Genomic DNA, 14,063 nt, shown 5'->3' with positions numbered 1-14,063 from the left:
GTGAAACGGCAAACTTTTCTCCTGTACAGTCGTTGTAGGTCTGGATCCTCGCGCGGTTCAGCAGAGCGCATCCCCCCCCACGTAAACCCAGGGGTGACGGAGATCCCGCGGGGTGGGGGGGTCCCCGCATCAATCTTTCCACGGAGAGCTCCGCCCACCGCGGTCAGCTGCGCCCGGGACGGGGGGCGGGGCCTCGGGGCCGGGGACACCCGGGCTTCTTAAGGTGGAGCCGGGAATTGGGGACGGCAGGGCCCTTCCAGGAGTTGGTGCTGCTCAGGATCACACCACGTGTGGACTCAGCCTCGGGTGCTCAGTGCTTCTCCCCAACGGAAGGTTAATTATCCGCACATAAAGTAGAGGTGTGGTTCAAGTGCTGGCCTTGGTGAAAAAGCTCAGGAATGGTGCCCAGGCCTTGAGTTCAAGTCCCAAGAATCCACTTCAAGTCTCAGGAATCTGTCTGCCTGCCTGCCTGCCTGTCTGGCTGGCTGGCTGTCTGCCTCCCTGCCTGTCTGTCCCTGCCTGCCTGCCTGGCTGTCCGCCTTCCTGCCTGCCTGCCTGTCTGTCTGTCTGCCTGTCTGTCTGCCTGCCTGCCTGCCTGTCTGCCTGCCTGCCTGCCTGCCTGTCTGTCTGTCTGTCTGCTTGCCTGCCTGTCTGTCTGTCTGCCTGCCTGCCTGCCTACCTGTCTGTCTGTCTGTCTGCCTGCCTGCCTGTCTGTCTGCCTGCCTGTCTGTCTGCCTGCCTGCCTACCTGTCTGTCTGTCTGCCTACCTGTCTGTCTGCTTGCCTGCCTGTCTGTCTGTCTGCCTGCCTGCCTGCCTGCCTGCCTGCCTGTCTCTCTCTCTCCTGTCCATCCTAGCTACTCAGGCAGCTGAGCTGTGAGGATCGCAGTTCAAAGCCAGCCGGGGCAGGGAAGCCTGTGAGACCCACCTCCAATGAGCCAACAAGAAAACCAGAAGTGGAGCTGTGGCAACAGAGCTCAGAGACTGTGTGTGTATTTACATACGTACATTCACATAGACGGAGCATATCTATTGATTCGAGGTGCACTTTTTTATTTGTGACAGTCCTGGGCTGGAGCTCGGGCCTGGGCGCTGTCCCTGGACTTCTCAAGGCCGGAGCTCCACCCCTTGAGCCTCAGCACCACTTCTGGCTTCTTTCTACGCGTGTGGCACCGAGGCCTCGAACCCGGGTCTTCCCGCGGCTCCAGGCGTCCCTTGGGGGTTTGAACCCGGATCCTCCGCCATCGCCCGGTCCTCCTTAACCGGGGCGGGCGGGGGCGGAGGGCGGGGCGCGCGGCGGCGGCGGCGGGCGGGGCGGAGCCGGGGCCTGCAGCCGCGCCGCCGAGCCCGGGCCCAGCCCTGACACTCGCGGCGCCCCAGCCCTGCCGGCCGGCGTCCCCCCCACTCGTCCCCGGAGCCCCGATCTCCCCGGGATCCCCCCCCCGACCCCGGGCGGGCGGGCGTCTCCGGCGCGCGGGGCGAGCGGGCGGCGGCCTCCGGGGGCCGAGGCGGGGCCGCGGGGCGCAGCCATGGAGTAGGCGCCGTCCGGCCCACCTGTAGCCGGGGCAGGGGCCGGGGCGGCCGCGTGTGGGGGACCCCGCCGCCGGGGAGACTCAGCCGAGCGCCCCCGGAGCCGCTGAGCATGCGGGGCGCCGCCGGGCCCTGAGCACGGGCCGCCCCCGGCGCCCCGGCCCCGCCGCCCGGGGGACGCAGGTGAGTCCCCCCATCCCCATCCCCATCCCCGCCTCTGGGGTGCACCGTGAATCGGGGGGCCGGGGGGGGGGAGCTCCACCCGAGAGGCTGGATCCGAACCCGTGGACGCCCCCGAGGGCGGGGCAGGGGCGCTGGGGAGTGTGCGCATGCGCGGGCGCGGGCAGGACTCGAACTCGCGGCCCCGGCCTCCGGGCCTGGCGCTCCAGGAAAAGAAAACACACGCCCGGGTGTTTTTTTTTCTTTTTTTTTCCCCCCTGTTACCCAGGCTGGGTTTGAACCCTGGTCCTCCGGAGTGGCGGGGGTGACCGGCCCGAGTCTGAACTGAGACCCCGGGACTCCCGGGCTCCTCCAGGCGGCTCTCAGCTCCACGGCTAGGTTGGGTGCTTCATGGGAGATGAGAGTCTGGTGGACTTTCCTGCCCTGGCTGGCTTTGAACTGCGATCCTCTGGTCTGGGCCTCCCAAGTGGCCGGGGTGACAGGCCGGCTTGAGGATATCTGGGGGCTCCGGCCCACAGGAGCGTGTCAAAGTGTGCAGTGGGGTTGGCTTGTGTGTCTGTTTATGCGGGGCCTGGGACCTAAACCCAGGGTCTGGCTGTCATCCTGGAGCTTGTGATTTGCTCAACGCTGGGACTTAGCCGTTTGAGCCACAGCTGCACCCAGGCTTCTGTGCTGGTTCACTGGTGATAACTGTCGCACAGGCTGTCCTGCCCCCGCTGGCTTTGAACCTCAGTCCCCAGGTCTCAGCTTCCGGAGTAGCAAGGACGGCAGTGGGCCTCCCTTATGGTTTTGAAGGTTTATTGAAAGCTTTCGAGTGGACCATGGAAGAGAGGAGTCTCCACCGTGGCTCACGCTGTCACCCCAGCCACGCAGGAGGCTGAGATCTGAGGATCCCAGTTCAAAGCCAACCCAGGCAGGAAATTCCATGGGACAACTTATCCCTACTAAACTACTCCGAAAAAACCCAGAAGTGGAACTATGGCTCAAGCTGTAAAACACTAGCCTTGAGCCAAAAAATAAAACAAAAACTTAGAAATGGGGTCCAGGCACAGGAATGGCAAAGAAAACAAAAAAAAAGTCTCCTGGACTTTCTTGCCCTGGCTAGCTTGGAACCGCGATCCCCCTGTTTCAGCCTCCTCAGTAGTCAGGATGACAGGCTTGAACCACTGAGCCCAGCAGCATGGTGATTTCATATAAATCCCCCCCAAAAAAAAACAACTGGTCATGCCTTAATACGTAGCTTTGGAACTGGGCCCCTTATCACATTGTTCTTGGTGGATTAACATCACTCGTGCCCGTCGCCGGTCTGTCTTTTCCCTCGGCTGTGGTTTCACCAGACAGCCTGTGCACCGTGACATCGAGCCTTTACCCTATTTCTCCACTCGTGTTGTTTTGTTTTTTCCTCCTCTTCCAGTGTGGTGAGAAGAGTGTGACCCTTTTTCCGGGTACCGCTCAACTTCACGGGACACACCTGGAGACAGACAGACAGACAGACAGTCAGACACACCCCAGTGGCTCAGTTATCCGGTCTTCTAATAGTAGTGGAACCTTGGCCCCAAGCCATTATTTTGGGGTACGTGGAGCGTGGGTGAATCCCAGCTTCATCCATGAACAGAGCTCTGGGGATGGGGGTTTATGACTCTCTGCCTTTCGCGGAATGGGGAAACTGAGGCACGGCGTCACTTCATCAAGCTGCATGGGATGGTGAAAGTCACTGCCCGTGAGCTGGGCGCCCCGTGCTTCCGCCTGTCATCCCCGCTACTCAGGAGGCTGAGATAGGAGGATCGCGGTTCCAAGCCAGCCCCAGGTTCGGGAAGTCCATGAGACTTTGAACTCCAGTGAGCTGGGGGACACTGAAAGTGGAGCTGTGACACAAGTGGTGGAGCCACCAGCCTTGAGTGCAAGCCTTCAGGAACAGTGTCCGGGATCTGAGTTCAAACCCCAGGACTGGAGGCTCAGAACTGGAGGGTCACGTGCTGAGGCCACGCCGGGAAGAAAAGTTGGCGGCAGCCCTCTTTTTCAAATCCACAGCTGGGCATCGGGTGGTGTCTGTGGTTTCCAGCTACCCGAGAGGCTGAGACTGGAGGGCCGCGCTTCCAGGCTCAATGGGGCAGAAATTTGGGGAGACCGCTCCACGCCCAGGGAGGCTGGCTGTAGGTGCTGCTTCCTGCCTGTCCAGCAAAGTGGGGTGCGGGGGGCTCCAATCTCAATGGAAGCACTCTACCACTGAGCCACGGCACCACTCCAGCTTTTTTCTTTTTCTTTTGGTAGTACATTGGAGAGAACAGTCTCATGGATTTTCCTGCCTGGCTGGCCCCGAACCACAATCCTCAGATGTCAGCCTCCTGCGTGGCTGGGATGATGGGAGTGAGCTAGTGTCCCGTTCATGATTCTCTTGATAAGCATGAAGCCTGGTTTTATAGTGCCATTACTGGGACTTGAACTCAGAGCTTCACAGTCTCCCTTGGTCTTTTTATTGTTCAGTCATGGGGCTTGAACTCCGGATCTGGGCGCTATCCCTGAGCTCTTCAGCTCAAGGCTACCGTCCTACCCCTGGAGCCACAGCCCCACTTCCAGTTTTCTAGTGATTAAATGGAGATAAAGAGTTTCATGGACTTTAGTGCCCGGCCTGGCTTTGAACCGCGATCCTCATATTTCAGCCTCCAGCGTAGCTAGGGTTCTGGCGTTGGGCTGTCATGGGTTTTCCCTCCTGTCTGGTAACTCAGGGAGTACAGTGGGATGTCTGGCTGCTGTGGCGAGGGTGAGCCTCTGAGCTGTTCCTCCTGGCCCTGTGGCTGGGTACCTGTGTGTACAGGCTGTCTGGACGGGTGTGGCCGTCCAGAAACAGGATTGTAAGAATGTGTGAGGGTTCAGAGGGAAACACTGAGCTACTTGAAGCGAGCCGGGCACAGCTGCTCAGGAGTCTGAGACCTGACAATTTCCAAGGAACCACCAAAAAGCTAGAAATGAAGCTGTGGTTCAAGTGGTAGCGCACCAGCCTTGAATGAAAAAAAAAAAAAAAGTTCAGGGACAGCGCCCAGGCCCCTGAGTTCAAGCCTCAGGACTGGCACAGGAAAAGAAATATGACCAGGAGAGCTGGGGAGAAAGTCCCTATCTTGGACCCAGCTTTGACTTGCAAACTTTGAGCATATTTTATGCTTCTATCTGGCTGTAGCTTTAGTTTGGATTTGATGATGATTTTATTGTTGTGTCAGCTGTGGGGCTTGAACTCAGGGCCTTTGGTTTCATTCACTGTAGATCAGTGACTCGGGGACTTTCCTCTCCCGGGTTGGTTTGAACCTCGATCCTCAGATCTCAGTCTCCTGAGTTAGCTGGGGTGACAGGTGTGAGCTGCCAGCGCCTGGCACAGAGCTGCGTGCCAAAGGCATTCGGGCAGTGCAGTTGGCACCAAGGTGCAGACCTGGAGCGTGGGTGCCCTGGGCTGGGCTAGGGTTTTGCATGCCAGGCTGGAAGGAGGAGGAGGAGAGAAGGGAGAGGGAGCCAGGCGGCTTTGGGCCCCAGAGGAGCTATTTTTAGCCAGGCTATCTGATGGTTAGGCTGGCACGGCAGCTGCCTGTCTCCTGGCCCAGTGACGCCCGCCCTGCAGGCTGGGAGGAGGAGGAGGAGGAGGAGGAAGAGGAGGAGGTGGTGGAAGGGTGGGACTTTCTGGTGCTGGTGGTAGCTTGGGGGGCCCTGCTGGCTTTAAAGGTGCAAAGCCACAGCTGTGGTTCCACGCTCCTGGGTGTGGCATTGTGTGTGCTCTGTTGGTGTGTGTGTGTGTGTGTGTGTGTCCTGGGACTTGAACTCAGGGCCTGAGCACTGTCCTTGGGCTTTCTCAAGGCTAGAACCCTACCACTTGAGCCACAGCACCACTTCTGGCTTTTTGTAGGTATGTAGTACTGAGGAATCGAACCCTGGTCTTTGTGCCTGCTAGGCAAGCACTTTACTGCTAGGCTGGCCTTTTTTTTTTCCCCCTTAAGGCTGTGCTCTACCCCTTGTGCCACGGCACCACGTCTGCCTTTTTTCATTTTTGGAGTAGTTTATTGGAGATCAGAGTTTTTGTCTGTTTGTTTTTTCTCTGCCTTGGCTGGCTTTGAATGGTGATCCTCAGATCTCAGCCTCCTGAGTAGCCGGGATGACAGGCGTGAGCCACAGGCACTTGGTTTAAAAGAAAAAATAAAGGGTCGGGAGTGTGTCCTAGTGGTAGAGTGCTCGCCTAGCATGCATGAAGGCCTGGGTTCGATTCCTCAGTACCACAGACATAGAAAAAGCTGGAAGTGGTGCTGTGGCTCAAGTGGTAGAGCTCTAATCCTGAGAAAGCCCAGGGACATTGCTCAGGCCCTGAGTTCAAGTCCAGGACTGGCCAAAAAAAAAAAAGGGGCCTATGGTCACTTATTTATTAATTTTTGGCATTACTGGGGTTTGAACTCAGGCCCCGGAGCTTGCTAGGCAGGTGCTTTACCACTGGACCACGCCTCCAGTGTTTCCGTGTTAGATGAGATTTGAAAGTGTTGGTGTGCATTTCCCTAGCGTTTGTGTACTGTGTGTGCAAATATGTAAGTGCACCATACATGCTATCTAAGAAGCTGGAGACTTACTATAATATATTATATATTAATAACAGATATAATAGCATTTGCCATGTATTATTATATATTAACATCACATACATTAGTATAGACCATATATTATTATATACTAACAACACATATAATAGCATATACCATATATTATTATATATTAACAACATGTATAATAGCATTTACCACATGTTATTATATATTAACAACATACATAATAGCATTTACCATATATTATATATTAACATATATAATAGCATTTACCGTACATTGTTATATATTAACACATATAATAAATTTGTAATATATAATGATGTACTATATAACATAGTATATTATTATAGATTATTATTATGTGTCAGTAACATAGCACTATATAACATATATTATATATGAATAACCTACTGTGTTAAAAACCTAGTAAAGAGCAATGTACAACGTACATTACATATTAACAGTGCAATCTAATAACATATAATCATGACATATTATTAAAATATATAACATATGCTGTGTAATGTATAATCACGTCTGGGATGGGTTGGGAGTGGAATCCGGATCCTTTGACCCGCCCGGGACTCCGGGCCTCCCCGTGCCCCGCCCCGATTCCAGTCTGGGCCGGGACTCGAACCCGCGTCTCTACATCCCTGGCGCATGCGCGGGCGCGCCGCTGCCAGGCCCCGCCCCCACAGCCTCCTCCCCCTCCTCCTCCTCCCCGTCCCCTCAGCCATGGCGTCCGACCTGGAGAGCAGCCTGACGTCCATCGATTGGCTGCCGCAGCTGACGCTGCGCGCCACGCTGGAGAAGCTGGGCGGGGCCTCGGCCTCCGCGCCGCCGCCGCCACCGCCCGCCGGCCGCAAGGGGGCGCCCGGCTCGCCCGCCGACCCGCAGGCCACGCTGAGCCCCGAGGAGGCGGCCGGCCAGCCCGACGGGAAGCCGCGCTACAGCTACGCCACGCTCATCACCTACGCCATCAACTCCTCGCCCGCCAAGCGCATGACGCTCAGCGACATCTACCGCTGGATCTGCGACAACTTCCCCTACTACCGCAGCGCGGGCGTGGGCTGGAAGGTACGTGCGTGCGCGCCCCCGTGGGCCTCAGGTACGTGCGTGCGTGCGTGGGCCCGCGAGTGTCTGCGTGTGCGCGTGCGTGTGGGCTCTGTGCGCCCCTGCGTGCCTGTGTGTGCACTCGCATTTCCCCCCCCCCCGTGCGTGAGGGCTGCGTGCATGCGTGCGCGGGCCCGCGGGTGGTCTGCGTGTGCGCATGCGTGCGGGCTGTGCGCCCCTGCGGGCCTGCCTGTGCGTGCGTGCGTGGGCCCACGGGTGTTCCGCATGTGCGCATGCGCTTGGGCCGTGCGCGCCCCTGCGGGCCTGCCTGTGCGTGTGCCCTGCCTGGGGCTTGAACCCAGGGCCCGGACACCGCCCTGACCCTGGGCTTTTGTGCTCGAGGTCGGCGGGCGCTCTACCACCTGAGCCACGGTGCCACGTCTGGTCTCTGAACCGCGATCCTCGGATCGCAGCCCCCTGGGCGGCTGGGATGGCAGGGCCCGAGCCACACACCTCTTGCTTGGGGACCCCCCCTCCTCGCCTGCCTCCCCTCTGCTTGGCACCAACGAGGTTCTCTCCCTCCCCAGAACTCCATCCGGCACAACCTTTCTCTCAACAAGTGTTTCCGGAAGGTTCCCCGACCTCGAGATGACCCCGGGAAGGTGAGCTGGGGGTGGGGGGTCCTGTCTGTCTGTAATGGGGGGTGTGTGTGTGACTGACTCAGGGAGACGGTGAAATGTCTTCTCTTCCTGGTGCAGGTCCTGGGACTCGAACTCAGGGCCTGGGCGCTGTGCCCTGAGCCGCTTTTTGCTCCAGGCTGGGCGCTCTACCATTTGAGCCACAGCTGCACGTCTGGTTTTCTGGCGGTTCCTTGGAGAGCAGAGTCTCACGGACTTTCCTGTCCAGTCTGGCTTTGAACCACGATCCTCAGATCTCAGCCTCCTGAGTAGTTTTTTTGGTCAAGGCTGGCGTTCCACCACCTGAGCCACAACTCCACCTGCAGCTTTGTGGCGTGGTTCACTGGAGATCAGAGTCTCCCGCTGCACTTTTCTATCTGGGCTGGGCCTCCACCTTGGGTCCTCCCATCTCAGCCTCCTGAGTAGCTGGGAGGACAGGCCTGAGCCCCGGGGCCTCGCCTCTCCCCTCCCCTCTCCCCGCTCCCCAGGTTTTCTCCCTCTGGTCCTCGCTGTGCTGTTCACCTGCGTGGTGCTGATTTCGGGGTGACTTTGATTTGCAGGGTTCTTACTGGACCATCGACACCTGCCCTGACATCTCCCGGAAGAGAAGACACCCCCCAGACGATGAGGTGAGCCCCTATCCGGGGGGACCCTCCCCCCCACATTCCCTCCTCTCCCCTTCCCCTGAGACTTCTCTCCTCCTGTCACCCTCGCCAGCTGTGTCAAGACTCCCCCGAGCAAGAGGCCAGCAAGAGCCCACGGGGCGCCATGCCCGGGAGCGGGGAGCCCGCCCTGCCCCCCGAGGGTAACCCCCAGATGACGCTCTCCAGCCCCTCTGCCATGGCCAGCTACGGCCAGGTAGGAAGACGAGGGGCCATGGGGGAGGGAGGCAAGCCTGCCATCCCAGCCGCTTGGGAGGCTGAGGTCGGAGGATCGCGGTTGGAGGCCAGTCCAGGCAGGAAAGTCTGTCAGCCACTTGTCTCCCATGAGGGCCCTGAGTTCAAGACCCAGGACCGACTGGAAAAGAAAAGGGGGAGAGGAAGCCACGCCATCGGGCATCTGGAGGTCGTGCATGGTGGGTGGACGGGACTGGTGGCTGACTCTCTGTCTCTGCTGTTTCTGCAGGGCTCGGGGTCTGTGGAGGCGGCGGCTGTGGCCCCAGGCACGGGGGGCGGGGACACCGAGGGCCCCGCACCCCTCTACAACACCAGCCACGACTTCAAGTTCTCCTACTCGGAGATCAACTTTCAGGACCTCAGCTGGTCCTTCCGGAACCTGTACAAGTCCATGCTGGAAAAGTCCTCCTCCTCCTCCTCCTCCTCTCAGCACGGTCAGTCCTGGGGCTTGAACTCGGGGCCTGGACGCTGGCCCCTGAGCCAGCTTTTGCTCCAGGCGAGTGCTCTACCACTTGAGTCACAGCACCAGTCCAGACCTTTTGCTTAGTCAGCAACGCCATGTAACCCTCCCCCATCTCTGGCCTCAGTTTACCTGCCGTGGTGTGGAGAGCGTAGCCCCCTTTCTCTAAGGAAACCCCGCTCCTCTTATTTGTATCTGCTATTTGCTTGTTTGTTTGTTGGTTTGCGTTTGGTGCTAGTACAGATCTCGAACTCAGGGCCCGGGCGCCATCCCTGAGCTTTTTCCCCCTCTAGGCTGGCGCTCTACCACTTGGGTCACACTTCCCCTTCTTGGCTCTTTTGTTGTTTGCACTGGACAGAAGAGTCTCGGGGGGATTTTCCTTTTCCGGGATGGGCCCCCAAATTGGATGCTCCGCCCCCCCCCCGCCTCCCCAGGGGCCGGGCAGGTCTCACTGCCGTCTTCCTCTCCCCCAGGTTTCTCGTCTCTGCTGGGCGACATGACACCCTCCACCAACTACTACATGTACCAACAGCCGCCCCAGACATCGCAACCCCCAACCCCCTCTGCCCTGCCCGGGGCGCCTCTGCACACCCCAAATCCCGACGGCTGCTCCCCCTCCAGAGGGAAGCCAGCCGGAGCTGAAGGCTTCGGGCCTCCAGGGGTGATGAGCATGCACCCCCCCCTGCCTCAGGGAGGGTACCCCCTCCCACCCCAGCCCCACCCCCACCCCGCCCCACAGCCCCCACCACCAGCGCCCCAGCAGGCACCGGGTCAGGCCGCCGTCAGCAGCCCGGCGTTCGGTGAGTCGGGAAAGCCCGAGGGAGGTGCAAAGGCCCGGCGCCTTTCTGCTGAGTAGCTAACTGAGAGTCCTTGTTGCTTTATCTTTCATCGTGGTGCCAGTTCTGGGACTTGAACTCACAGCCTGGGTGCCGTCCCTGAGCTTTTGTGCTCAAGGCTGGTGCTTTACCATTGAACCACGGCTTTCACTTGCAGCTTTTTTTTTTGCTGGTTCATTGGGAGATAAGAGTCTCCCGGCCTTTCCTGTCCAGGCTGGCTTTGAACCTTGATCCTTAGATCGCAGCCTCTTGAGTAGCTGGCATGCCAGGCAGGTGCCATGTGATAGTTGAGGGATCCCGAGGGAACCCGCCGCGTTGGCTCAGGCCCGCCCGTCTGTCCGCAGCCTTTCCTCCAGACTGGAGTTCCAGCATCGACTCCCTCAAGGAAAGCTTTAAGATGGTGCACAGACTCAACTGGTCCAACATCGAGCAGTCGCAGTTCTCAGGTGAGGGCCGCAGAGCATGTCGGGTCACGTGCTGGGGTGGGGGGGGACACATGCGGGTCACCCCGGCCCATCAGGAGATGGAGATGGGCCCTCACCCGCCCAAAACTGGACGTGAAACTGTGGCTCAAGTGGTAGAGCGCCCGCCTAGAGTGAAAAGGTGGAGGAAGAAAGAGAGTGAGGCCCTGGGTTCGAATCCCACTACCTGCAGAAAGAGAAAGACATGGAGGAAGAGAGCGAGCGAGGAGGGGAAGAAGGAGAAACGGGGGAGGGAGGAGAAGGAAGGCAGGGAGGGAGGAAAGAGAAGGGAAGAGTTGATGTCTAACGGATATTCGTAATTATCACAGTTACTGCTGCACTGGGTCTGGGACTTGAACTCAGGGCCTGGGCGCCGTCCCTGAGCTTTTTCACTCAAGGCTGGTGCTCTACCACTTGAGCCACAGCACAGCGCCCCTTCTACCTTTATTTGTTTTTCCTTTCACGGGAGATCAGAGTCTCCTGGGCTTTCCTGCCCGGGCTGGCTTTGAACCGCGATCCTCAGCTCTCAGCCTCCCGAGTAGCTGAGATTGCAGGCGTGCTTGGCGGGGCCGCAGCTGGGGTGGGAGCCGGGGTTCTGGGGGGCCCGGGGGTGAGCCTGGCTCGCGCATGCGTGTCTCTAGACCTGATGGAAAACCTGCGGCAAGCCGAGCAGAAGAACTGGATGCTGGATCAGAATCACATCACCAACCTGTGCGACTCCCTCAGCCACTTCCTGTCCCAGACGGGCCACCCGGCCCCCCCGGCCCCCCACCGGCCCCCCGTGCCCGCCCGGATGGCCAGCGGCAAGCAAGAATCAGCCATGACCCAAGGTACGCGGCCAGCCAGCCTGAGAGGGAGAAGCTCGGGGACAGCGCCCAGGCCCTGAGTTCAAGTCCCAGGACCCACAACCGTGAAAGAAAGGGCTGGGCGGCGCCAGGGTACATTTCCCTTCATTGCAGTAATGTATTTTTCTTTCGTGCCAGTCCTGGGGCTTGAACTTGGGGCCTGGGCGCTGTGGTACGGAGGACTCGAACCCAGGGCCTCGTGCATGCTAGGCGAGCACTCTACCCCCAGGCCACGCCCCCGGCCTTCATGGGACCCCTGTCTTGCTTTGGCAGTGAACTCTTACGGACACCCCCAGCCGCCCCACCTCTACCCTGACCCATCGCCCGTCTACCCAGTCCCTGCCCAGGACTCGTCAGGGTATAGCCGCCCAGGTAAGGGGGGAAAATAGCTCCTGCTCTCTTCTTCCTTCTCTGCTGCTTGTTGTCATTCATTTTTTTTTAATGCAACTACCGGGTCTTGAACTCAGGGCCTTGGGCTGTTTTGGTAAAGAATTATTATTTTTATTTAGTTAATTAGTTTGTTTTGTGGGTCATGGGATTTGAACTCAGAGCCTGGGCTCTGGTCCTTGGATACTTCTCCCTCTACCGCGTGAGTCACAGCGCCACGTCTGGCTTTCTTTTTTCCTGTGTCTGTGGTACCCAGGAATCGAACCCCATGCAAGGCAAGCACTCGACCACTAGGCCACACTGCCGGCTCTGTTGGTTGGTTTGTTCTCCCTGGTTCCTTGGCCATGGGGATCTCCTGGACTTCTGAGCCCTGATCTCAGCCCCCAGAGGCCTCATGTGTTTTCCCTCTGGTGTCTCACAGGTCACCACATGATTTCCCGGACCCCCGTCCAGCCCCCGACGGCGAGCGAGGAGATTTCCGATGACTTCGATTGGGACTTGATTACTTAATGTGGCTTTCAGTGAAGGCCCCGGGGAGTGGGGGGGGGGCTCCCCTCTTCCTCCCGCCTGTATATAGATTTTTCCTCTTTTTAGTTCTTTCTCGGGCTCCGAAGCCACCGCTGCACCCTGCCACAGGCAAACCCCGACTTCCTGTCTCCTTGTCTCTCTTCCTCCTTGTGTCTCCCTGACTCTTCTTAATTCTTCTCGTTTTATTCTTCGTGTGATGATAATTCTTGATCAGCTATTGCCACCTTCAACCACGCCCCCATCACGAATCGTGTCTTCCGTTGCTAACTCAAAAGAATGGAAAAGGAATATGATCAGCGCCCCCCCCCCACAGCTGCAGAAGTTCAAGTTCTGGTTTCCCTGGTGCCGTGAGTGCCTCGTCTTCCAGCAGGAAGTTTCAGGACCCCAAGCTGCCTCTTGGGCTCACAGGGGGATTTGAACACTCAGCAACCCCGAGGGTACAAGCGAATTGTACCTTGATGGTGCTCACTCTTCTCCTCGAGCTCCTCTTTGACCCTCAAAACCCTCCCTCCAGCGCCCTCCTTCTGCTCACAGTCCTTATTCTCCATCCAGGAGGGAGATGGTGACATCCTTTTGTTGTTGTTGTTTTTGTCAGTCATGGGGCTTGCACTCAGGGCCCTGGGCGCTTTACCACTTGAGCCACAGCTCCACTTCGCATATTTTTGCTGGTTCATCCCTGAGTGGCTGGGATGCGAGGCGAGCACTCCTGTCCCCAGCTTTCACTTGCATTTTTTTTTTTTTTTCCTGCCACTTCACTAAGAAGCCCAGGATGTTTTTGAGGTGGTCCTCACCTACCCTCTGCCCTCCATGCTCTTTCTTCCTCAATCCCTCCTTCTTCCCGTGGTCGACAGAGGATTCGGTTTGCCTGGGGGGGTGGCAGAAAGCGGAAGGGGTTCGAGCGGGCGGTTCAACTCAAGAAGCACTTTATTTCTTTGGAAGCTTTTGGAAGAAAGGAGAAAAACGGGGCTGTCGTCGTGTCCCGGCGCCCGATCCTTCACAGGGCTAAACGATGGCACCTTCTTCCGTTGTTTGTTTGTTTGTTATTGTTGTTGTTTTTATTTCCTGCCGGTCGGATAGGGCTGGAACTTGCAGGCCTGGGTGCCATTCCTGAGCTTTTCCACTCGAAGCTGGTGTTCTACCATTTGAACCACGACCCCCACTGGTTCACTGGAGAGAAGAGTCTCACCGATTTTCCTGCCCGGCCTGACTTCGAACCCCGATCCTCAGGATCTCAGCCTCCCGAGTAGCCGGGACGACAGACATACGCCCCCAGTCTGCCTCCCACTCATGTTCTCTCGCTCTCAGATCCACGTGGATCCAGACGAGGGCGGGGGAGTTGGGGGGGGGTCCCAGGATTTGGATCTAAACAATTCCCTCGAGCTTGGCCTCAGTTTCCCTCCCAGGAAACATAAAAGAATATCTTCATATATATACTTTTTTTTTTTTAATTTTATTTTTTCCTGTGGCCTATAGTAGAACCGTGCACTCGTTTGCCTTCCGATGAGGTGTGCAAAAGTTTCCCCAGAGGAAGTGACAAAGGGAAACTGAGGCTAGAGACTCAAGGAGCCAGGATTCCATGTCAGTCCTTCCACCCCTGGGGGGTTGGGCATGGGGGACCCACAAGCCGGTGTTGGGTTT

The 14,063-nt window shown here is 58.0% G+C and overlaps 1 protein-coding gene across 1 annotated transcript; it reads left to right on the top strand.

Moving 5' to 3' along the window:
• Positions 1-1,381: 1,381 nt before the first annotated feature.
• Positions 1,382-12,490, top strand: Foxj2 (forkhead box J2). The gene is made up of 11 exons (XM_090325134.1): positions 1,382-1,711; positions 7,016-7,359; positions 7,923-7,997; positions 8,573-8,641; positions 8,730-8,870; positions 9,138-9,342; positions 9,842-10,168; positions 10,549-10,650; positions 11,307-11,495; positions 11,784-11,882; positions 12,319-12,490. The coding sequence occupies exons 2-11, from the start codon at positions 7,018-7,020 to the stop codon at positions 12,405-12,407; spliced, it is 1,638 nt and encodes a 545-aa protein (XP_090181260.1). The 5' UTR covers positions 1,382-1,711; positions 7,016-7,017; the 3' UTR covers positions 12,408-12,490.
• Positions 12,491-14,063: the final 1,573 nt, after the last annotated feature.

The sequence above is a fragment of the Megascapheus bottae genome, chromosome 37 (assembly GCF_031878675.1).
Source record: "Megascapheus bottae isolate mThoBot1 chromosome 37, mThoBot2.hap1, whole genome shotgun sequence".
NCBI classification, from domain to species: domain Eukaryota; kingdom Metazoa; phylum Chordata; class Mammalia; order Rodentia; family Geomyidae; genus Megascapheus; species Megascapheus bottae.
Note: the sequence above shows the minus strand (reverse complement) of the source record. Positions and strands in the feature narration are given on the sequence as shown.